The 25,834-nt window shown below is 40.7% G+C and overlaps 2 protein-coding genes across 2 annotated transcripts in view; one reads left to right on the top strand and one right to left on the bottom strand.

Moving 5' to 3' along the window:
* lmbr1 (limb development membrane protein 1) overlaps positions 1-4,310 on the top strand; it is a 42,924-nt gene extending 38,614 nt beyond the window's left edge. The window contains 3 exon segments of the mRNA XM_034148221.1: positions 50-116; positions 3,373-3,534; positions 4,162-4,310. Coding sequence (XP_034004112.1) covers positions 50-116; positions 3,373-3,534; positions 4,162-4,247 — 315 coding nt within the window. The 3' untranslated portion in view covers positions 4,248-4,310.
* A 3,797-nt stretch (positions 4,311-8,107) lies between these two features.
* rnf32 (ring finger protein 32) lies at positions 8,108-25,558 on the bottom strand. The gene is made up of 7 exons (XM_034149636.1): positions 25,505-25,558; positions 20,653-20,878; positions 19,429-19,571; positions 15,720-15,877; positions 15,057-15,165; positions 10,358-10,525; positions 8,108-8,341 (listed from the first exon to the last, which is right to left on the bottom strand). The coding sequence occupies exons 1-7, from the start codon at positions 25,556-25,558 to the stop codon at positions 8,120-8,122; spliced, it is 1,080 nt and encodes a 359-aa protein (XP_034005527.1). The 3' UTR covers positions 8,108-8,119.
* Positions 25,559-25,834: the final 276 nt, after the last annotated feature.

The following is a 25,834-nucleotide window of genomic DNA, read 5'->3' on the forward strand; positions in this document are numbered from 1 at the left end:
GTAACCCTATGATATATGGGAACGCTTAAAATCCCTTTTTTATTTGTAGATCATCGGTTGCTGTGTGTCCATTTTGGTCCTGAGTTCAGCCCTGCCAGTGATGTCCAGAACTCTGGGTGAGTACCACACACACACACACACACACACACACACACACACACACACACACACACACACACACACACACACACACACACACACACACACACACACACACACACACACACACACACACACACACACCAGCTTCATATTTAGCGGGAAAATACAAGTAAGACAAAAAGAAAACTAGTATTTCCAAAAATGCCAAATAATGTTCTTTAGGTTTAAGTTAATTTGGAGCGATTTGAAACCCCCCCCCCCAGACAGAGTAAACGCCCCTCCCCCTGCAGCGGTTAGCAGGCTGAATTCTCCTATAGTTTCCCATAGTGACACGAGAAAGGAGTGCAGGGTGAAGGGGTAAAAATGACAGGAGCAGCAGCATCACAATGGCTCTAATAAACATGCAGACTGCAGAGCACAGCTGTTCAAATAGCACTACTCTGTTGGACACACACACACACACACACACACACACACACACACACACACACACACACACACACACACACACACACACACACACACACACACACACACACACACACACACACACACACACACACACACACACACACACACTGGGGAAAAGGGCTGTAGCGAGCATACAGTGACTCATTGGGAGCTTTACAAAAATATCAACAGGTTCTGCTTTGTGGCGCTGAATAGATAAAAAGGAATAAATGCATGAGACAGGGTTGAAGGGGAAAGGCCTCCCAGAGAACACAACAAAAACCACGGTGTGGAGAGTTGAGTGTGACGGAGTGAGACGTTAAGAAACAAGAAAGGGTTTGTGTGTGTGTCAGTGTGGGAAATATGCACTGTATAAAAGGGAAGGACAACTCTACACCAACAAAAACAAGCATTCTTAAGGTCTGACTGTTCAAGTAATGTACTGACAAACGTCTTTACTTCCAGATTTCACACCATGTTTCAAAATAGAAAAACAGTTTTTAAGTGGAGTAATTGAACGTGTCACATATTGAAAGTGTGTTAGACACCATAGACTTTGATTAAAAGTGTTTTTTTTAAACTCTTCTCGTCTCTAGTACAGGTTTGAAGCGTAGAAACTGGGCCTATTCTGCTCATTTTCAGGTGTATATCAGTATTTAGTGCCTCTACTGGGACAATAGGAGCATACATGTTACATAGTGATAGTGAACTGATGGATTTGAGCCTTTGCAGACCATTTACATGCACAGAAAACATGCACAGAAACCTATAGAGCTGCAGGAGACTCTGATGCATGAGCAGCTACATGCTAACTCACATCTTTTTACTCTGATTAGATTTCCTCAATTTCATTTCAAACCTTTATTTATCCAGGTGAATCCCTTGGGATCAATTGATCTCTTTTTCAAGGGAGACCTGCTCAAGTAGGTTCCACATGAAACAACAGAACAACAAAAAGGACATCATACAGCATCATTACAGGGATTACAATTTACAATAATCATCCACATGAACAGGTACCAACAGCTTCCGATTCAGTAGCATCCAACCGAGCTTTAAAAACATGTAGTGGCACCAGATTGCTCAGTTTCCATTTTAATTGCAGATTATTCCAGGACAGTGGAGCTGCGCATCTAAATGCTATCTTCCCTAAGACAGTCCTAGCAGTTGGCACATTTAATAAAACCACAGCATGCGATCTCAGGCAGTAGCCACTTACAATTCACCGTGAGATCAGGGAGCAGATGTAGGATGGAAGTTTCCCTAACATGGCTTTGTATATAAAAATGTACCAGTGACTGAGCCTCCGTGCAGTTAGTGAAGGCAGACCAGCCCTTGCATACAGGGTACAGTGATGAGTTAATGCTTTACAGTTTGTCACAAATCTCAGTGCACTGTGATACGCAGCATCTAACTTGACCAGGCAATTGGCAGGTGCATTCATATAGATCAGATCACCATAGTCCAGCACAGGTCAAAAGGTCACAGCCTTTTCCTGGCTTCAAAAGAGAAACAGGACTTGTTCCTGAAAAAGAAACCTAGCCTAACCCTCAGCTTTTTTAAGCAGGTTATTGACATGAAGTTTAAAAGAGAGACAATCATCAAGCCAGATACCAAGGTATTTGTAACAGGTAACCACTTCAAGTTTTATTCCTTGCGTAATTACAATATCTAAAACAGGCTCTGGTGTCTTTTTAGCTTTTGAAAAGAGCATTACCTTGGTTTTATAACATTTAAAAGAAGCTTTAGTTCAGAATAATGTTAAAAACAGCCTGTAATTCAACACCAGCCTCCTTAATGGAGGGACCTGCACAGTACATCACGGTATCATCCGCATTAAATGTAAGGTTGCTCCATCGACATTTTGACCTAAACTGTTGATATAGATGGAGAATAAAAGCTCAGACCGAGCTCAGAGCCTCTGGCATCAGACGGGTGTTCTCAGACCACAGTGAGCCGTATCGACGGGGTCTCCATCATCTCTCCGCTGTCTCTTCACAGGCAATTTTGTTAAAGGTCCTTGATGCTTGCAAACTGCTTACTGCGGCTGTAAATACGTCTCCGCAGACACCGAATCGATCGGCCAATCTAATAGACGACAGAGGCTGTGAAGATGTTACAGGAGGAGGACAAAGACTCTCCTTTCTCCACAGACGACTGTAATAAAACTGTTGTGGTGCATAAATCTAACTACTCTGATGCGGTAATGTCCTACGTCAGTGTTGCATGGAAAAGGAATGGACATAGTCTCAAAACGTAGATCGTAGACATTAGGTTATTGAAAGCTTGATTGTATAACGTCATTACTTGATAGAAAGTGCCCACATTAGCAGGCCATAAATAAAAAACAACAAGCATTACGTTGAGAATTTCTTCTATATCATATAAGATACCTAGTATGTCTTCGAAATTGCAAACTAACGAACTATTCATACGGTTTAAAATTGAGGATTTAGTGCATTTACACTGCATTGCATGGTGATTGTGTGTACATGAGAAATACCCATATTCATACGTACATTTGCGTGAAATCTCAACAGATTTTGAGTTAAGCTTTTATATTTCCTACAACCTTATCTTGGCCACAAATGGAAAATATTCTATATAAATGGAAATGACGGAGCAGTGAGGTCACAGTTGTTTTTTAACGGTGAGAATATACCTGAAACGCACTTCAAACTGTCCTAAAATCAATGTTGTACATTTTCTGTACTTTGCAACACCGTGGACTTCAGGGTTGAATACCTTTTCTCATCATAAACCCAAAGAAATCAGAGCATTCATCCTGTTAAATGTCCACTTTCTGTCTGTCCTCCTCAGGAATCACCAGGTTTGATCTCCTGGGAGACTTCGGGAGATTTAACTGGCTGGGAAACTTCTACATCGTGCTTTCATACAACATGCTGTTTGCCGTCGTGACGACACTCTGTCTCGTGAGGAAATTCACCTCAGCCGTACGGGAGGAGCTTCTGAAGGCCTTAGGTAAATTAAACTTACTAAATATTCCAACCTCACATCATAGACTCTATGCATTACATTAACACACACAATATCTGTTTGTTTTTTTTCATTATTGCACATATTTTATACCATTCGATTTCAATGTAAATACTGGTGTATTTTACTGTATTCTTTTATGTTATTATAGTTTTCTTAAAATAGTTTTCTATCTGTGTTTTTAATTTTTGTGTCAACCTACCTGTTAATAAACAGTAGATTCTGTATTACAAATACAACATTTAAGTTATTCATGTTGTGTTTTTGTCACACAACCAATCCTACAATTAAAATGCCGGATGTTCTGCAGAATAGAAAGCAACTTCCTCCTAATGTGTGCACAGAGGTTTTAAACACGAGGCTACGGTGGCTTTGCACAAAGGTAGTGTTTATGTCTCTCACGTCTCTCTCACATCCTCGGGTTACAAAAAGGGAGAAATTGCAGCGAGATGGAAAGTGCTGCGGGACTGACATGTGACAGAGGATGGGGCTCAAAGGCTTGTGGTGACAGGATGGGGTTAGAAGATGTCAGACCGACGCACATCAATACCTCTGTCTAAGTGAAAGTCTGCTCTTTAATGAGATTTCTCTCTCTTATCTCCCCCTGCCCAGGTCTGGATAAATTGCAACTGTCAAACAGCCCCACGGACCCCGAGTCTGGGAAGCTCTCGGCCAACGGGCATCAGAAAACTCTGTGACACACACACACACACACACACACACACACACACACACACACACACACACACACACACACACACACACACACACACACACACACACACACACACACACACACACACACACACACACACACACACACACACACACACACACACACACACACACACACACACACACACACACACACACACACACACACACACACACACACACACACACACACACACACACACACACACACACACACACACACACACACACACACACACACACACACACACACACACACACACACACACACACACACACACACACACACACACACACACACACACACACACACACACACACACACACAGAGATTGGAGGAACTTTAATAAACCCGTCTGACGGATGCCTGAAAACGGGAGAGCAATTCAAGCTTTGTGACATTCCTTTTTTCTGCGTCTCCGACGTGAAACTGGGCGAAGACGACGGGGAAATAAGACTGGCATCACTGCAGTGACCTTGACGTTGACCTCCACTGCGATTGTGACTTTAAAAACACCCCGGTTTAAGGTAAACAACCTCCTCTCTACTGCACTAGACAAAAGCAAAGGCATCTCCACCCTCCTGCCCCTACTCCCACTTTTCAATTAGACTCACGTTCTAGCGTGGGTATGTCCGTTAATCTGTGAGAGCAGTGTCTGGTGTTTTGGGGGTTATGTGAACTGATACAGGCGTGATCAGGTGTCCATTGTATTTGTTTAAAGCTCAAAATGTGAAAATAACAAAGCATGAATAGAAAAGAACGTACTCATTCATCACACAACTTAAAATACAATTAACATAATATGCATCGGCAACGTCATTACTGATTTTAGCACTCGGTGATCTAGATTCAACTCTACACATGGGATAGTAGAATCCCCTTCATTTCCAAAGAGCAGAGAAGCATTACGAGCCTGTAGTTGAATTTCCCAAAAATGTTTATTATGCAAATGATAAGAAATGTCGTTTTTCTCCCAAAAAACGTTTTTAATTAAAGAATCCATACGTTTTTCCTTTGTTGTAAATGTTGTATTTACTTGTACATATCGCACTGTGTCTCATACCTCTCTCATTACTTGGATGTACATACTGGGCTCCTGAGGGTCTGACTCACTAAGCAATCTGTATTTTGTTGTACATATTTTTTATAAAACACCTGAATCTGATGCAAGCCTGTAACGGTGTCACATATGAAGCGTGTGCAACAGGTAGAAAGCCTCGGTGACTCAGGCCCAACTTACATGTAGTTTAACGGCTGCAGAATCTCAATGTTTTCTGTCCACCGGAAATGCCTTAAAGCATCTGGCAGGCTTCATGTTGGGGTCCTTTCCTCCTGTTGTTGTTGTTGTTTGTGTACTGATTGCACATTGTCTCTAGACAGCTCCACTGTGATCCCCTTAAGAGTTTAAGCCAGCTGAATACACACACACACACACACACACACACTGAACATCTCTACCCCACACACACACACTGAACATCTCTACCACACACACACACTGAACATCTCTACCCCACACACACACTGAACATCTCTACCCCACACACACACTGAACATCTCTACCACACACACACACACTGAACATCTCTACCACACACACACACTGAACATCTCTACCCCACACACACACTGAACATCTCTACCACACACACACACACTGAACATCTCTACCACACACACACACTGAACATCTCTACCCCACACACACACTGAACATCTCTACCACACACACACACACACACCTGAACATCTCTACCACACACACACACACTGAACATCTCTACCACACACACACACACTGAACATCTCTACCACACACACACACACTGAACATCTCTACCACACACACACACACAGAACACCCACACACACACACTGAACATCTCTACACACACACACACACACTGAACATCTCTACCACACACACACACTGAACATCTCTACCCCACACACACACTGAACATCTCTACCACACACACACACACACTGAACATCTCTACCACACACACACACACACTGAACATCTCTACCACACACACACACACACTGAACATCTCTACCACACACACACACACACTGAAACATCTCTACCACACACACACACACACTGAACATCTCTACCACACACACACACACACTGAACATCTCTACCACACACACACACACACTGAACATCTCTACCACACACACACACACACTGAACATCTCTACCACACACACACACTGAACATCTCTACCCCACACACACACTGAACATCTCTACCACACACACACACACACTGAACATCTCTACCACACACACACACACTGAACATCTCTACCACACACACACACACTGAACATCTCTACAACACACACACACACACACTGAACATCTCTACCACACACACACACTGAACATCTCTACAACACACACACACACACTGAACATCTCTACCACACACACACACACTGAACATCTCTACCACACACACACTCACACTGAACATCTCTACCACACACACACACTGAACATCTCTACCACACACACACACACACTGAACATCTCTACCACACACACACACACTGAACATCTCTACCACACACACACTCACACTGAACATCTCTACCACACACACACACACTGAACATCTCTACCACACACACACTCACACTGAACATCTCTACCACACACACTCACACACTGAACATCTCTACCACACACACTCACACTGAACATCTCTACCACACACACACACACACTGAACATCTCTACCACACACACACACACACACTGAACATCTCTACCACACACACACACACTGAACATCTCTACCACACACACTCACACACTGAACATCTCTACCACACACACACACTGAACATCTCTACCACACACACACACACACACACACACTGAACATCTCTAACACACACACACACCTTTTCTCCATATGAATGTGGTCACAGTAGCTCTTATCCAATGAGAGGCTCCAGTTTGCATTCATTACCCAGAGGCACTTGCAGGTGTAGTGAGTGATCCAATGCTTGTTTTTAGAGTGACATTAAAAGGAAGAAAATGGGTTTGAGAGACAGGGAAAGTTTCTCCTCACAGCTGTCTACCATTATTACAAAGACTGGATTTTAAAATGAAGTGTAATCCAATCACGAAACTACGAAACGGGCAACGTTCCTGAGTCAAAACGTGATCTTTAAGAGCGCAGATTTACCAAAAATACTCGGCATTCATTGCTTGATTTCTTTAGTATGTTGTGTGTCATTTCATTTGTTTATTTGATGGACGTTATGACAACACGCATCATTGGATCCTATGTGAAATGGCTCAAAGCGATATGGCAAAGAAAAAAAGGGAAGATATTTTAATGGGAAAAATCTAATTTTCGACAAAAACTTGTAGTTTCTTCTCCAGGAAGTGTCTATGAAACATCAACATCCCATAAACACAGCGAGGGTCATTTTCTATCCTCTCATTTTGGGGTGAAAAGGTGCAGAGTCGGCCTTTACTGTCGGTGGAGCAGCTTCTGTCTGTGGGGCTCTGCATGTCAGTTTTTGTACATGTTTTGTGAATGTATTTTTTACGATTCTTTCTCAGTTTGCTAACTGTACGTTTAGTTATTTTTTTGATGTCTGTGTGTTTGCAAATAAAAGTAGAAAAATGCTTTGAGAAACACGTTTTCATTCATTCTTCGTTACGACACCATCGACATCAGTGCTAACAGATGAGTTAACCAAGTTTGGAATAATAAATCTGTACTTCTACTTGAGTAAAGGATGTGTAGACTTTTGACATCTCTGCTGGAAGCTATTCCTTTCACTGTGAGTCTCTGTGCCTTGGTGCATGATTGTGTACCTGCTCAGGTGAGTTTCTTGCAGTAGACGGATCTGCAGAGCGGACAGGAAGGTCTGCTTTCTGTGGAAAAGGACTCGAAGGCCTCCAGACAGATCTGATGGAAGAGATGTGAGCAGGACAGCATCACAGTGTGTCTGCGCTGTGATTGGCTGGAGGAACCTGCTTCTGGAGCGATGCTCAATGCAGTCAGGCAGATCGGGCAGTCCTTCACACCTCTCTGGATCACCTGGTGGAGAAAAGAAAACGTTTAAAACATCAGCAGGAGAGGACTCTTTAAAGTAGAGACACTACATACTGATATACACCTGCACATCAGCAGGAGAGGACTCTTTAAAGTAGAGACACTACATACTGATATACACCTGAACATCAGCAGGAGAGGACTCTTTAAAGTAGAGACACTACATACTGATATACACCTGAACATCAGCAGGAGAGGACTCTTTAAAGTAGAGACACTACATACTGATATACACCTGAACATCAGCAGGAGAGGACTCTTTAAAGTAGAGACACTACATACTGATATACACCTGAACATCAGCAGGAGAGGACTCTTTAAAGTAGAGACACTACATACTGATATAAACCTGAACATCAGAAGGAGAGGACTCTTTAAAGTAGAGACACTACATACTGATATACACCTGAACATCAGCAGGAGAGGACTCTTTAAAGTAGAGACACTACATACTGATATACACCTGAACATCAGCAGGAGAGGACTCTTTAAAGTAGAGACACTACCTACTGATATACACCTGAACATCAGCGGGAGAGGACTCTTTAAAGTAGAGACACTAGATACTGATATACACCTGAACATCAGCAGGAGAGGACTCTTTAAAGTAGAGACATTTGGGGTCCGTTAAACGCTTCATAACGAGCCGCTCTGTACGGAGTTTGTGGAAAAGGTGATGTGTTGAAAGCACATTCATCGTTTGATACTCAAGGCTGAGCCACTCCTGCTCACCCCTTTCACACCAGATAAAGAAACAACACACATCTTCTTTGCACACCACCCCACACATCCCCCCCCCCCCCCCCTCCTCCCCCCCCCCCCCCCCCCCCCCCCCCCCCCCTCCTCTTCTATGGAAAATGGCTGCATGAAAAGCCAACAATGGAGCCTTAAGGAAGAGCAAATCTTAATGTCTTTTCAATTCCTCCGCAGCAGGCAGGGCGGTGAAAAGCCTGCCGTGCATTCTCATGTTTTCGGTAAACACGGAGGATTATTAGCTTTTCATTTGATAAAGTGAATGATCACCTCTGGATGAGAGCCCTTTCTATACAAGCAGCTGTGATGATGGCGTCCACATGCAAGCGTTAACACGCCATGCAGACCAGAAAAGATCCCTGACTCCAGTTAAAGTACAAATATTATGGTCTTTCGTAATACGCAGACATACCCATGCAGACAATAGTCGATTTGCAGAGTTTTTTGTAGGTTATCGAGTCCATTTCTGACATTTTGAGGATCAGAAATACCAGTTTTAACCAGAAAGAGACCATGTTTGTACTCTCTGTGCACTGATTTTGGTGGTGTTGGGACCATTGGATATAGAGAGCACAAGATATAAATAATAACCTCTACTGTGGACAACTTTCCTTCAAATAAAAAGGCAATCTGTCCAATCCAAATGATCCGGAGTCCACTAAGTCTTCCAATACGACCCAGAATTCATCAAAAGAGAGTAAAAATATGGCCTCTTGCTGGTTTAAACTGACATCTTTTATCGTGCTGAGGTCAGAAATGGTTTTAGGGTCCTCAATAACTCTCCAAAATCACTCATAAAGTCACTGTTTAACTGCTGTCCATATAGGCTTTATTGCTAATTAACGCAACTTATGCTAATTGTGCAAATTACCCATCAAATGCAGGTTAGAATCCATTCGTTTTCTATGTTCTGGGGACCCTACTATATGTCAATTTTAACCAGAAAGAGGCCAGAGACTACTTTCCTTCAAATAAAAAGGCAATCTGTCCAATCTAAATTATCCAGAGTCCACTAAATCTTCCAAATCAACCCAAAATTAATCAAAATCAGTCCATAGAGAGTACAAATATGGCCTCTTTCAGGTTAAAACTGCCATTTTTTATCCTTTAAATGTCAGAAATGGACTCAGCATCCTCAATAACCTCCAAAATCACTCATAAAGCCATTTTTTAACAGTTGTCCACATAGGCTATACTGCTAATTAGTACAACTTATGCTAATAGCGCTGGAGACCCTACTATACTGACCTGGCTGTGGATTTGGTCCCAGTCGTCCTCCTGAGGTTCAGAGACGTGTTTTCTCTTCAGCTGCTCGAACACTCGCCGGCTGGATGACAGCGAGCGGTCGATTTCACTCAGAAAAGCCTCCGTGTCGGTGTGACAGTATCGGACAAAGCTGTCATTCAACTCCTGCAACTAATCAGAGAGAAAGGGAACATGTTAGCGGCACAAAGCAGGCGCTCAGACGCACAAAAGGAGACGTGTTTTTTCGGCGGAGGCTTAATTGTTTGTGTGTATTGTGATGGCTGAGGCAGGCTGACAGGGAGCAGTTGTTAAACAGCCAGATCAATAAAGCCAAGGCTCAAACTAACATGGAGGATTAATGGAAACCAGTAAAAAAAAAAAAGGGCTACACGCACACACACACATCTTTGACACCTCTCTCTGTCGTTACACACGCTTATAAACATGGTCTTGTACAGTTTAGGAGTCATTTAGGATTCATTCTACCAAAATAACCTCAACATTAATTCAGATTACCCTTAAACACATAGCATTTACTGCTACCATTGTCGAGTTTGAGGTGGAAGGCAGGTGTTTTTTTACCTGGATTGAACTCTTATCTATCCAGGCAGGGCTGTAGCTGCCTTTAAGGGAATTTATTTCTAGGAATTTAGGGAATTTTGAGTTTTCTTAAGAGATAGGACATCTATAAACCATATAATGTCATTTCTGACAACATTTAGACGTACATGTTGGTACGTGACACAAAAATATAATATTAAACAACCACTAAATGATTAGAAAATAATACATTTGAATACCTAAGACATGCTTTTTGATGTCTCGTCAAAATGTCTGTCTTTCGTCAGGTCACTTTCTTACATACGTCTCCATTTATACATTTTAAAAACGTCTCTACTCTTGTCTTTCTTTCATTTGTCCTCTCCAATATACAGCGGCTGTTGCTAGGCAAAATTAACACCTGCATATGCATTTATTTATATCCAAAACATCATCAATGATTGGGCTATTTACAAATCCAATGTACAGATCAGACACACCGTACTAACTATGTGCAATCCTGTAGTGTGTTTCAATGCATGTAAATGGTCTGCAAAGGCTCAAATCTCTTGTAATCATCATTGCAAGGCACTACATGTAACGTCTTGTAAATACTGCACCATGCTACTTAGATTAGCATTAGCTTTAGCACCTGTTTCCTCTGTCTGCGAGCCCGTCACAGTGACATCAGCGTTGCTTTACAGCGAGGCTTTTATCACTAATTAAACAGCTGTTGGCCGTGAGGATGGAGGGTTTTTATGAGGCTGGAGGACTTCTCCACGCTCAGGGCAAACAGCGGTGAACTTTGCCTTGAGAGGGAGAAGAGATTGGGACAGGAGAGGAGGCGTTATCTCACGGTGATCCATCACTTCTGACCCTCTTAATGTGTTGACTCAGGGTGAGCAGAAACTGAAAGCTGGGCATCGGGATCAGCTGATAACGTTTCAGTAATGTGGGTTTTTTCCAGGGACAACGGTCGCCTGGTGGTGCAAAGATGCTTTACGGCAGGGGTGTCCAAACTATATTATATGTATAAATATATGACAGTATTTATGTGTTAATAAGCCTTTTCCAAATACATTTCAAGCCCAATTTCCCGTCCATATAAGCGATCCGAGTTCTCTGTTTTAAGGAATGAGCGACCAACTCTTTTTGTAACAAGATAATTGACCTACATTTGATTTTGCAAACTTATAACTTAACTCAGGGGTGTCCAAACTACGACCTTCTTAAATATATGTACAAATATATGACAGTATTTATGTGTTAATAAGCCTTTTTCAAATACATTTCAAGCCCAATTTCCACCTCATTATAAGCAATGGCTTCTGTTTTAAGGAATGTGCTTCCAACACTTTCTGAAACAAGATACATGAAACTCTATGGAGAGCTGTGAGAGCTTAATTGACCTACATTTGATTGATTTTGCTGACTTATAACTTAACTTATGAGGCAGTAAGTGAACTTATGAGTGGCATATCGTTCTGTCTGTGTCAAACATTTGGACGCCCCTGCTGCATGGCCTCCTGGGGAAAAGCTGAAAGAGAAGAGGTGTCTCCGTCTCTCAGGTCCAGCGCTAACACGCCTGTTTGCTTTACAGTCAGCTAAGCAAATACGTCTCCTGTTGAACATGAAGTCAGTCAGAGCTGTCAGCAGATCATCCTCAGTGTGACAACAGATACGAGACCATCTCATGACCACCCAGCAGCTGTGAGTCACATCGAGGAGAGGATCTGACTCGGACACGGCTGTTTTCAAGGAGTGTAGTTATGTCGATGGAAATCTGAGGTCCCAGGCTCCTCCAACACAATAACACAGAAGAGAAGTAGTGCCATAAGAGTCTATATACAAGTGATAGATACTTTGTTGTCCTTGACATCTGTGATTCTGTCTATTCTGTTTTATCAGGAAACAAAAGGTTCCAGGACAAAGACACTCGTATGTACTTCAGGGATGATAGGATGGATAAAGATTTAGTCTTTTTTGTGCATTTAATTGTATTTTTAGGGAAATGTCAAATCCATGAAAAGAGATGGGCTGACTCCAAAACACATTTTGTACTTTTTATCAAGAATTTTAACAATATATTAGCACTATTAAAACATTAGGAGTAAGAAGGCAATCAAAACGAATTTGATATTTAAAAAGAATTTAATCTAAAATGTATTTTTACTTGATCTCACCATTAAAGTATTATTCTATCGTATCGTGTCTAGTGCTTGAGTAAAAGTAGAAGTACTCAGATCTTGTACTTGAGTAAAAGTAAAAGTACTCAGGTCTTGTACTTGAGTAAAAGTAGAAGTACTCTGATCTTGTACTTGAGTAAAAGTAGAAGTACTCAGGTCTTGTACTTGAGTAAAAGTAGAAGTACTCAGGTCTTGTACTTGAGTAAAAGTAGAAGTACTCAGGTCTTGTACTTGAGTAAAAGTAGAAGTACTCAGGTCTTGTACTTGAGTAAAAGTAGAAGTACTCAGGTCTTGTACTTGAGTAACAGTAGAAGTACTCAGATCTTGTACTTGAGTAAAAGTAGAAGTACTCAGGTCTTGTACTTGAGTAAAAGTAGAAGTACTCAGATCTTGTTCTTGAGTAAAAGTATTCAGATCTTGTACTTGAGTAAAAGTAGAAGTACTCAGGTCTACATCAGATGCACGCTGAAGGCTCTGAGCATGTGTTCTCTCACTGATCCTGCTGTTATGTTACATGTTTGTTTGTTTCTCATGTGTCGTGTCTTGATGTCTGTCTGTTGATGTTACTCATGGAGCTGCTGGGAGCAAGGAGCATTTCAGACTTGATCTGACCGTTAAAGTATTATCGTATCGTAATGTGAGAGTTAATTGGCTCAGTAAATGCTGTGTCTTTGTTTATGTGACATGTTAAGGCGAGGGACACGGAGAGGGGACGGTAGGACACTCAGACCCTTGAAAGACATTATGATCCCCTTCAGACATGTGTCACTTGTGCTTAATCAGCCTGTTTGAAGCACTCTGCATGATTACTGTTAGAAAACTCTCTCTGGTCCCCGGCTAGTCATCACATACAGAGCATCAACTAGTTCCTGAACAGTGTCCTTCACATGCTGATATCCAAGAGAGGGAGTTACACAGTCACAAGATGGAGGAATAGAAAGCAGTATTCAATGTTTACTTCAGATTAGCTCCACGTCAGAAATGAGCATGCTTGTCATATGTCTATCTCCATAGAGGCTGAATCATCATGTTAATCACATAGCTATCATATGCCTCAAACAGTCCTGATGCTCTTCTAGGTAATCACACATCCTGTCATGTTCACAGCTACAGTTGGGATACCTTTGTTAGCATGTGGACTCTGATTGGAAGAGGACATTCAGGATGTTCACAACAATTACACATAGAAACACACCGATGCATCACGTCTGATATATACGGTGTTGGATCTCCGGCTGATTTAACGAAAGAGAAATCTCTGCATCCCTGAACAGCTGATTTCTGGGTTAAAGACATGTTGACCCGTCTGGTCTCTGGTCATCCGTGGCCTCAGTTAGGGGAGGTTCACTAGGTGGCAATGTTCCCTTTTTCTGAGAGCTCAGTGAAGGCACCACAGCCTCAGAGACCCTGAGTCCACTTCCGAATAATCCCTCCGTCAATCTGCATGATTTATAGCTTCCAAATGAGACGGGAGAACAAAAGCCTAAAATGACAACCTGTGTCAGGTCGCCAAACATCCTGGTCACCTCTGCACCCTGTCCCTAGTAACACACACACTCACACACTCACACACCGAGCATGTATAGATGGATGAAGGGACATCAGGCCTTTGTGTTGACCCAGGAATGTCCTCGGTGTTTGACTAAAACACAAAACTCTCTCCACATTAGCAGACAAACAGCGTGCGTCTCACAAAGCATCAAAGGACCTGGAGAGGGTGAGAGCAGGTGAAGGTGTGTGTGTGTGTGTGTGTGTGTTAGCAGTGGGGTCAGTGAGTCCCTGAAACCCACGTCTCGACTCTGAAGACGTATGGGGTTTGTTTGAGGCTGTGTTTGACCAACCACCAAACGGTCTGAAAAAGCGTGATATGTAGAAAAACTAAACTCAAGGAGACCGATGCTATAACAACACGACCTTATGATTGTTAAGTGTGATCCAAAGAAACCCTTTGCTGCAGATTTGAAGTCCAAACTCACCTTTGCTTCGAAGAATTGTCGTCGCAGCCGCTTGTCTTTTGGACAGGAGGATTTCCTCAATTCTCTGTAACGTTTTCGGGCAACATAGCCACGCCAGCACGCTTGAATCCTGCAAACATATATACAAAAACTGGTTCAAATGTTGCACCAGAAATGTGTTAGAAGTCAAGCTGTATAAGCCAATGCTGTTCATGTGAAGCCATTAGCTTCGTGCACTTCCCAATTCCAATTATTGCACCTTAAAACTATTATTTTGTAATAATTAAAAGCTCAACTAAACCCTGGAGTTGCCACATGTATCCAAACTCAGATATATTCAACAACATGAGTTTCATTTATAAAAATGTGCAACTATGATATGATCGATTTGAAGATAAGTTAAGCTATTGAACCCGAAATGTTTGGGTTGTTAAGTAGGAATTAAAGAGTAGAAATAAACAATACTAGAATTTAAACATCTCAAAACAGAAAAATACACAGTAGACCGTGAAAAAATCTATAAACTCACTTTTGAATTTGATCACGACTCAATATTTAAAGAGAGTTCTTTGTGTATGAAACGTTTCTGTGTTTGAGGATATTTCGTCTTAGATTCAAGATTTCTTTTCAAACACAATTATTGTAAAATACAGGTTTTCAAAGCATGCATTTATCTGGTTGCACCTGGTGGCACATTGGTGTCTGAACAGGTGCGCTGCGTCGTGAATCACTCGGGTTTCGTACTGATCTTTTCTGCACATCGGGCAGCACTTCCTCCCAGAAAACCTCTCGAAGGCCTGCAGGCACGCTCGATGGTAAACATGCGAACAGGACAGCAACACCTGAGAGAAACAGGATTCAAAAGATTGAACATGCACATGAGCTAAAGGGTAGGAATGGCAAGGAAATTCTTCTGACCTGAGCTCCTCCAACAAGGCAACATATATAACAAAGGCTATTTCCTTAACGATGAATCAATTATTCAGATAATTGTCTGTATTTTTATGTCTACTATCGATCCCAGTTTCTCAAATTCTCTCAAAATGTGGATTCCTCAGACTAAAATCCAAAGATATTCACTGTAATGTGATATAAACCCCAGTGAACAGCGCATTTGTTCGATTGTTGGGGCTTAAAATAGCAGTTTCCTTAATGATTAATCAATTATCAAGATATTTCTTTGCGTACCATCGATCCCAGTTTCTCTCGAAATGTGGATTTCTCAAACAAAAATAAATGAAATTCTTCTGACCTGAGCTCCTCCAACAATGCAACATATATCATAAAATACAAAATTAAAAATAGTGCAAGAAGTCTATATACATGTCATTAGAATATGGGATGTGTACAAGAACAGAATATGAAATGTAATAATGTAAATTAAGTCAAATTAAATACATCCTGTGTGGTCGGTAGGTCATTCCTTAAAACAGAGGCCTCAGATTGCTTATAATGAGGGGGAATCGGGCTTGAAATGTATTTGAAAAAGGCGTATTAACACGTAAATACTGTCATATATTTGGTCTCCAGAACATAGAAACTACCGGCATATGTTGGGCAATTTGCACAATTTGCACAATTAGCATAACGTGTGTTAATTAGCAATATAACCTATATGGAAAACAGTTAAACAATGGCTTTAGGAGAGGTTTGGGGGGTTATTGAGGATGCTAAATCCATTTCTGACATTTTAAGGATCAGAAATTGCAGTTTTAACCAGAAAGAGGCCATGTGTGTACTCTCTGTGGTCTGGTTTGTTTTACAAAAAGAGTTGGTAGCAGAAGCCTCAGATCGCTTATAATGAGGGGGAATTGGGCTTGAAATGTATTTGAAAAAGGCTTATTAACACTTAAATACTGTCATATATGTGTACATATATTTAAGAAGGCCGTAGTTTGGACAATTAAATACGGTTACGGCACAATCACATGCGTTATTCAGTAAACCGTATCATGCATGCAATAAAAACCAATCTACAGTTTCACAGGTTGACTGAATATGTGGGTTGAGACGTCTCTGGAGGACGATGCTGTGTTCTTCTTAAAGTGCTTAGGAAAAAAAGCTCTTACAGTGGATACAGCCTGTGCTCATGCTGTGTGTGTATGGGCGCCTTAAGCCATGCTAAATGTGTGTATTCATGCACGTATGAGAATGTGTGTATCTGCCTTTTAAGTGTTATTTGCTGAGAGGATTCAGCAGGAGTCTCGGAGTATATTCCACCTGAGAGAGGGTCTCTGTGGTTTGAAAGCTCGGCACACAAACCAGTTTACTCAGATCTCTAGAGGGCACTGGGGGTGGGTGGGGGGGGGGGGGGGAGCATATTGATTTCCCATTGTTTTTGGCCTGAGCAACACACTCCATCACCAGTGAAAGGGCCCCCTGCAGAGGACAATTTCCAGGAGCTTGACAAGCCATTAGACCACAGAGAGAGATTCTCACAGTGACTACAGGCGATGGAGAAATGGAATAAAAACACTACAGGGTAACACTCCCTTTTTAAATCCTACAGAACATACAGTACCTGATTGGTGTTGAAGTAACATGATTTCAGTCCACATACAAGCTGCTTTTAATAAAGTATATCGTTAGAGCTGGTTACCCTACATTTGTCCTCCTGAGTCCTACTGTTTATGGTTTAGATTAGAACATACTGCAGGGGGGAGGGTGTGTGTGTGTGTGTGTGTGTGTGTGTGTGTGTGTGTGTGTGTGTGTGTGTGTGTGTGTGTGTGTGTGTGTGTGTGTGTGTGTGTGTGTTACTGTTCTATATATTTTAAGTGTTGTTTTAATGTTTTTTAATGAATTTGATATTTTATTTTATTTGTATTTCTTTTTTATCCAATAAGCGTTATTACGGTTATGTATTATTGTATTTAACTTGTTGTTGTTGTTGTTGTTGTTGTTGTTGTTGTGAGATGTCAGTGTGTTGTCCTCCTGAGTCCTACATTTTATGGTATTTTAATGTATTGTTTTGACTGTCTTTTAGTCTTTCATTTGATGTGTATCATGTCTTTTATCATATTAATGATGAGTTAACACTGTCCTCTCTGTGTGTTCATCTGTAAAGCCCACGTGTTTTGTGATTTTAGGATATATAAATAACCTTTGATTTGATTTAAACTTCTTGTCGTGTCCTTCTTTGTGTCTTCCAATCATCTCCTGTGAAATAAAATGATCGTCCCACACACTGTTAAATATGAAAGCAGGGTAACATTTAAACCGTACAGAAAACACCTGATTTGTAATAACAGGAATGCAGTGCACACATGTGCTGCTTTTAATTGTCCCATCAGTGCTTGAATGCAACACAACCGTTAGATACAAAGGAGCATCAGCACAGATTCCCTCCTGTCACTTTCTCCTTGTTAGCAGGCTCTAATTAACTTTTTTTTTGTGTGCCTCGACTAATATTTACACGTGCATCTATGGCAACTGTGCTTTGTGAGGCGGCCTATTCTAGTCTCCGCATTCTTCAGGAGATTGGCATCTTAAAAGGGGGATCGGAAAGGTGTAAAAAGCCTGAATGACCCTCACAGTAACTCACTGATTGCTACATCATCGCGTCACAGTTGAGCTCCAGGGCAGTATGGGTAAATTTGTACAGTTGTCTACACAGATTAGAACATACAGGAACTGCAGGGGGGCGGGGTGTGTGTGTGTGTGTGTGTGTGTGTGTGTGTGTGTGTGTGTGTGTGTGTGTGTGTGTGTGTGTGTGTGTGTGTGTGTGTGTGTGTGTGTCTTCTTTCGAATCTCAAAACAACCTTATTGTTGTGTTTTTATACATTTTAAGGGTTGTTTTTATGTTGTTTTAATAAATTTGAGCATGTAAACTGTCTTTGAGTACCATGAAAAGCGCTCTTTAAATAAACCTGCATTATTATTATTATTAATTATTCTTCTGGGTCGATCCTTTTGACTATTTTTCTTTGTATTTCTTAATTTATTCTTTTGTTTTTTATTTAATGACTGTTACAACTGTTATTTATAATTGTATTTCACTTGTTGTTGTTGTTGTTGTGAGATGGTAATGTCATATCAGTGTGTGAAGACGTTCCCTTTTAATAAAGCCTATAGTTAGAGCTGGTTACCCTACGTTTGTCCTACATTTTATGGTCTGTCTTTTGGTTGTATTTTATCTAATTTTATTTGTATTTCACGTTCTATCATGTATTTTATAATTTGTGCAAAATAACAATTGACTTTGTGGAACCATCTCCATATATCCAAAATCCATGCCATATTAATTCACTTGCATTCCAGACGCTGTGCATATTTACATATCGATAAACTTTGATTTGATGTCAACGTGTCCTTCTTTGTGTCTCCGAATCCTCTCCTGTGAAATACTCAAAGTGCTTAATGAGTGTTCCCAGTCTCTGCTGTGTTGGATGAATACCTGAGGATGAAGGTGAAACTCCTCTCTGCAGATTGAACAGGGTTGAGCCGAGTCTCCGTGATGAACAGATCTCATTTTAACCCGAGTCCAATCCTCCTCCGTCAGCCTCTCTGCAGGGGAGGCCACCAAACCCAACTTCTGAGCTGCAAAACAGAGCAAAGACACTGGTTTTAAACAAGAATAATGACTTAAAGGTCACCTATCATGCTATTTTTAGGCTATAGCATAGGTCTCAGATATATAAAAATATATTAAAAAACATGTCTATGAAGTGTTTTGCTCAAAATACCAAACAGATCACCCATTCTAGCCATGCCTCATATCCCTCTATTTCACTTCCTGTTTCTAAAGTGCTGATTTGGGGTATAACGGTTTAAAAAAATAAAAAAGGAGGGGTCTGAGCTCATGCGGGACCCGGCAGCTACTGTCTAAACTAAATACTGCCGTGATGAAACGCCATATCATGGATTATCAAGGATTGTTTCTGAAACAGTATGGAGCTCAAAGGCTTTCTCTCTTGCCGGTTATACCACAAGGTGAGTTCCTTTTTATTTCCTGCTTCTTCACACACATGCTCTCCAGTACAGGTTAGCTCTGAGTGTTAGCGATGCTAATGTAAACACAGACCATATTACGTCCAAAACAGTCGGGCATTGTTTCTGATAGCAACGTTTCTGATAGGGCCGTGGGTCCACATTTCAGATATTACGTCATATCGGACGCAAATCTGGATCAGCTCCGTTTTTAGAGATTTGGGTACGGAGGAAAAGAGAGAGGGTTTTATTTTCCCTGACACACCGGGGACACATGTTGATGTATAAAAGACATCAAAAAGTGCATTTAGCATGATAGGTCCCCTTTAAATGTAACAGGATTACGTAAAGAAGTAACTGTATTCCCTTACAGTTAAATAAAACAGATCAGATGTCACACTTCCAGAAATTGAGGATTACAAGTAAAAACTAAACAGAGCATATGTTGTACTGTATAATCATGAAAAATTAAGTATTCCCACACTGTAGTTTGCCATATACTCATTATCCTGTGTTTCACATTAAAATCGAGCAATAAAACACATTAAAAGCCATTTTGAAGAGGTGAGTTTTGTACGTTTTTGGATTGTTTATGTTCTTACCACCAGATACCAAATCAAATTCCTTGTATGTGTAAACGAACCTGGCAATAAACTTGATTCTGATTCTGATGTTTTACTGTGCATTTTACCTAGTGTTAAAGGCGGTGGAGCCGAATCCAGCACATATTCTGTCTCCTCCTGCTGATCTGGGGTCTGCAGGCCGTTGACTTCCACTCTTTTTCGAGTTGATTTCCATTTGTACTTCCATAAAGGGTCTTCAGGGGAGAAATGTGGAAACAACAGGCTGCGAGTGATGTGGTCTTGGAAAGCAGCCGAGTTGATCACCAGCTTGTTGCTCGCTTTAGACGCCAAACCCTGTGAACATAGGATATTTATGTGGATTATTCCCCAACAGAAAGTACTGCACTTAAGTACACATTTGAGGTACTTGTACATTACCTGAGTATTTTCATTTTATACTACTTTATTCTTCTTCTCTACTACATTTTGGAAGCCAATGTTGTACTTTTTACCCTACTAAAATTATATTTACTCTATAAATTCAGATTTTGACACGCAATACTTGGGAAATACTTTTACAATATGAGTATTTGGAGTAGATTAAACCATCCAACATTATATTTAAGTCACTAAAACCATGATTGGGTTAACTCAAAGCTCCAGTGTCTTAAAAATGTGAAGATTTTCTGATTTTGCTTTTAAATATTTAAAAATATTTACATATTTTTATAGTTTTTTCTGCATATTCTGAATACTTTAATTAAATGTTTCTAATCATACTTAAATACCATTGTCAAGGCAGTACTTCGACTTGAAATTGAGTGTTTTTACAGTGTGGTATTACTACTTTTACTCAAGTAACAGTTTACATGGGACTTAGCACAACTTTCTAACCTTTGCATATTAAATACACAAACAGTATTTAACTCAGAATTAGCTAAACAAATGCATTGTGAAACTTGCTGTCCGACCACATAGTAGGCTATGAGGAATATAAAATGCTAATTGTCAAATATAAATAACTATTGTAGCAACAAGTGCTTTAACAATAAGCCTCACCTCATTGTATGCATTTATAAGAAAGTGCGTTGCTTGTTTTCAGTGTAAAACGAAACGGTTTGCGGGTAAACTCACACAGGTGTTTGCTAATTGCTAACTCATTAGCAGCAGGTGCAAAAGAAAACAAACCCAGTTGAGATTTAACCACGCCCACTTTCGAATCAACGTAGCTCTGCGTGATTACGTCATGTATGTATAAAGAGAACGTTGTCTTTCTAACGACACTCACTTCGACCATATAAAGCCAGATATGTGTAAGAAAAAGACTTAATGAACACAAAGATAGTAAACCTGAACATAAATCAACATATCTCTCTTTGTATTGTCAATAAACAATTAGTTAAATGTGGTGAAAAACAGTTTAAAATCCAAACCTTCCGCATTGCCATCCTGCCAACGCAGTGTTAGTGGTTGCCAGGTAACCAGTCAAGGATCCGCCTCCTCCCCCCACGTGGAGCCTCATCGATCCCTCTGATTGGCTGAGCCGTATCAGCTGGTTGGTTGTTATTTAAAAGTCATTGTAATGTGTTTTACGTATTTATTTAAATAATTATGTACTTTTCATTTCTTAAGTTCGATATATTTCTAAAGGCTTGTGAGTTAAGTTATATATATATAATTTTGTAATGTTTAACACATAATTAGTATGTAATGGCTTACATGTTAATCAAGTGCGTGAGACCATGCAAAACACATGAGATAATTTACACTGCAAACACACACTTCCTTCATCCTTTCATCATTTCATTTCATCCTTACTCCACTCCAATTGGGATAGGAAAATATTACCTTTTAGTCAAATAATTGTATTTTTATTTGCATGCTTAGCAGAAAACATGTAATTTCACCAAAGTAAGATGCAGGAGTTTTAATTGTAACTGTTTTAATTGAGGTATAGGATCTAAATACTTGTTGATAGTTTTAAATATACAAAATGTGTCACGTCTATCCCCTCTGTCACCGTGCAGAGACAATCCAGCTCTTTGAAACCCACGTCTCGATCTCCCCTAATGATTATTTTATTGTCAGGGAGTTGTCAGAGAGGAGGTGATTGTGCAGGTGAGTCAGGAGCTGTCGTCACAAAGCTAAGCTGCTCATACCTGTGCCGTGAGCTCAGGATCCCTCCCAGGTCACATGGAAAACCATACACACACACACACACACACACACACACTTTCTGTGATGAAAAGCCTGCTGTATTTCACACACACAGCGTTGGGTGGGTGTATTTCTACTCCACTACATGTATTTAATCCCTTTAGTTACTTTACAGATGTGGATGAATGATGTGAAATATAATCAAGTGTTAAATCAGACTTTAGTTCCACCTGGAGTAAATTCACAAGCTCCCCTGCAGTATACAAAGTCATTCAAACTAGCTGCACCTTTACCAGCTTTGAGAACACTTTCATGATCAATCATTATAAAACATATCATATATATTATTCTGAAATGGACCAATCTGCACAATGACTACTTTTACTGTCGCTACTTTCACTATACTTTGATGAGAATACTTTTCTACTTTGACTTGAGGAACATTTTGAATGCAGGACTTTTACTGAAACAGAGTATTCCTACACTCTGGTACTTCTACTTTTACTCAAGTATAAGATCTGAGTACTTCTACTTCTACTCAAGTACAAGACCTTAGTACTTCTACTTTTACTCAAGTACAAGATCTGGGTACTTCTACTTTTACTGAAGTACAAGATCTGAGTACTTCTACTTTTACTCAAGTACAAGACCTGAGTACTTCTACTTTTACACAAGTACAAGACCTGAGTACTTCTACTTTTAATCAAGTACAAGATCTGAGTACTTCTACTTTTACTCAAGTACAAGATCTGAGTACTTCTACTTTTACTCAAGTACAAGACCTGAGTACTTCTACTTTTACTCAAGTACAAGACCTGAGTACTTCTACTTTTACTCAAGTACAAGACCTGAGTACTTCTACTTTTAATCAAGTACAAGATCTGAGTACTTCTACTTTTACTCAAGTACAAGATCTGAGTACTTCTACTTTTAATCAAGTACAAGATCTGAGTAATTCTCCCACCTCTCTCTCTGTGTGTGTGTGTGTGTGTGTGTGTGTGTGTGTGTGTGTGTGTGTGTGTGTGTGTGTGTGTGTGTGTGTGTGTGTGTGTGTGTGTGTGTGTGTGTGTGAGAGTCTTTTAAAATGCTTTGCAGCCTCGATGTGTTCAGGGAGAGTCGGTGAAAAGCAGATGTCCGAGGAGAAGGCTAACGGGGAGGCTTGTCAATCCAGAGTGTGTTCTAAGAAAACAAAAAGTGAAGAAGAGGAGGAAACCCCTGAACACTCCTGAGCTTCTCAAGAGGCTGCTGCATTCTTGAGATTAGGGCAAGAAAAACGCAGACCACTGCCGCTAATGCCCCAGACAAAGGCGTGGAACAATTTATTAGCTAAGAATTCAAGCTCGGAGCTGAATCAAAGGCCCCGTCGTCCCATCGCCAGACTCAGGCTTTGTTTTGTTGTTTTAAGTAAATAATCACGCTTAAAAGATACGGCAGAGACGTTCCTCCCATAAAGCCGGCATTCTTCCAACTGTCATCAGACGGGATTTCGCTGTGCGCTTTAATTTTCAACAGGTACATTGTTGCTCGTTTTCTTTATGAATACCATTTTAAAGAGCTTTTTATTTAACTTTCTTCCCCCCTTCCCCCTGGACCCCTTTCCCTGAGCTGTGGTATTTCTGAAAAGACAACTCAGCTTGACGTGCAAAGAGCTGATGACTGTCATGGGAATTTATAATAATACAATATATATATATATGGTTTCCTAACTACTAAATGTTCTCAGACAGAAGGGTGTCGCCTTGACCATGTCAGGCAATTATCATATGGATGTTAAGGTTGTAATTAACATACTATACTTACTGTACTATTCTGTGTAACTTCAGTCAGATTCTTGTGCTACATCAGTGGTGCAGGTTATCTGTCCTTCCAGCTGGAAATAGATGCTATGCTAGATGCTATAACTCATTATTAAATAACACAACTTTGGTTTAAGCTTGTATATTTGTACCAGAAGGTGATTCAGTGAAACCACGACTTGTGAAGATGTGTGCGATGCAACAGGTTCTGCTAATGCTAACAGAGATAAACTCAACCACTGTGATTCATCGCAGGAAATACCACGCGAGACCAACATGACGGTGATCAATAACTGAGTAAATAAAGCATCTGGCTGGGAGTAAACGCGCCACACTTTCATGAGTTCATACCCATAAAACGGGTGTGTTTCCATACATCATGCACTGTGATATATCGCATTGTTGTCAAATGAGTAATTGCCGTGAGATATAGATGAGAGAGGGCAGCCCATAATGGTTAATTAACAATTATGTCAGCCAGTGAGATGACCAGGAGACCAATCACTTTGATAGGAGAGACAGTGGAGGGGGAAAGAAATCTAATTATTTTATGACCTGACCCATAATGCTTCCTTAACATGACTTTAATCACTGCACGGTGGATAGGAGTCCCCCAAAGGCATTCTGGGAGTGAACCAGTGAGGAGGAGCTTCACTATTCTCCGTTATCTCCTGCGTCATTGCTGAGTAAGTAAGCTATAAAAGAACACAGCCATCATTACCGCCGTTTGGTAGCTTTTTAGAGAGATGGAGCTCCTAATGATTAGACATGTCCTTTGTAAATGAAATACAAATCACCCCGGGCTTTTGGTTTTACTTCATTTACTAAGTGCTACATTACCTCATACTTTGGACCTAACAATGGATTTCCTATAAATCTCCGGCTGGTTGAAATGATGAAGGGGCTCACATATCACGAAACGTGCCAGTGCTTATTAGCACTTGAGAAGTTATTGATCGAGTGTTTTGATTAATATCCATTGGGGGGCTATGCTGGCATTCAAAAGGGAGTCTGCTGTGAAACTGACCGGGACTTTTCCCTTCACTTTGTGCTGAGACGACAGCCACTGCAGCGTCACCATGCCAGGAATAAAGCCCTCCTATTTCCCAATTCTTCACCATTATTCAAACATAAATATATTGAGACTATGGAGGGCTGGCTTATTGGTGTAAGTGATGTATGGGTCAGCAACAGGTTGGCAAAACGGTTGGATAATTAGCAAACAGACAGCGTATGGTCCTAAAACACACTCAAGGATCCTGGAATGGATATTGTGAGATGCATTGGGACGAGTTAAGTGATTAATCTTCCGTAAAATGATATTTATTTTGCATTTTTTCCGGTTGCTGACGTCTAC

The sequence above is a fragment of the Trematomus bernacchii genome, unplaced genomic scaffold, assembly GCF_902827165.1.
Source record: "Trematomus bernacchii unplaced genomic scaffold, fTreBer1.1, whole genome shotgun sequence".
NCBI lineage: Eukaryota > Metazoa > Chordata > Actinopteri > Perciformes > Nototheniidae > Trematomus > Trematomus bernacchii.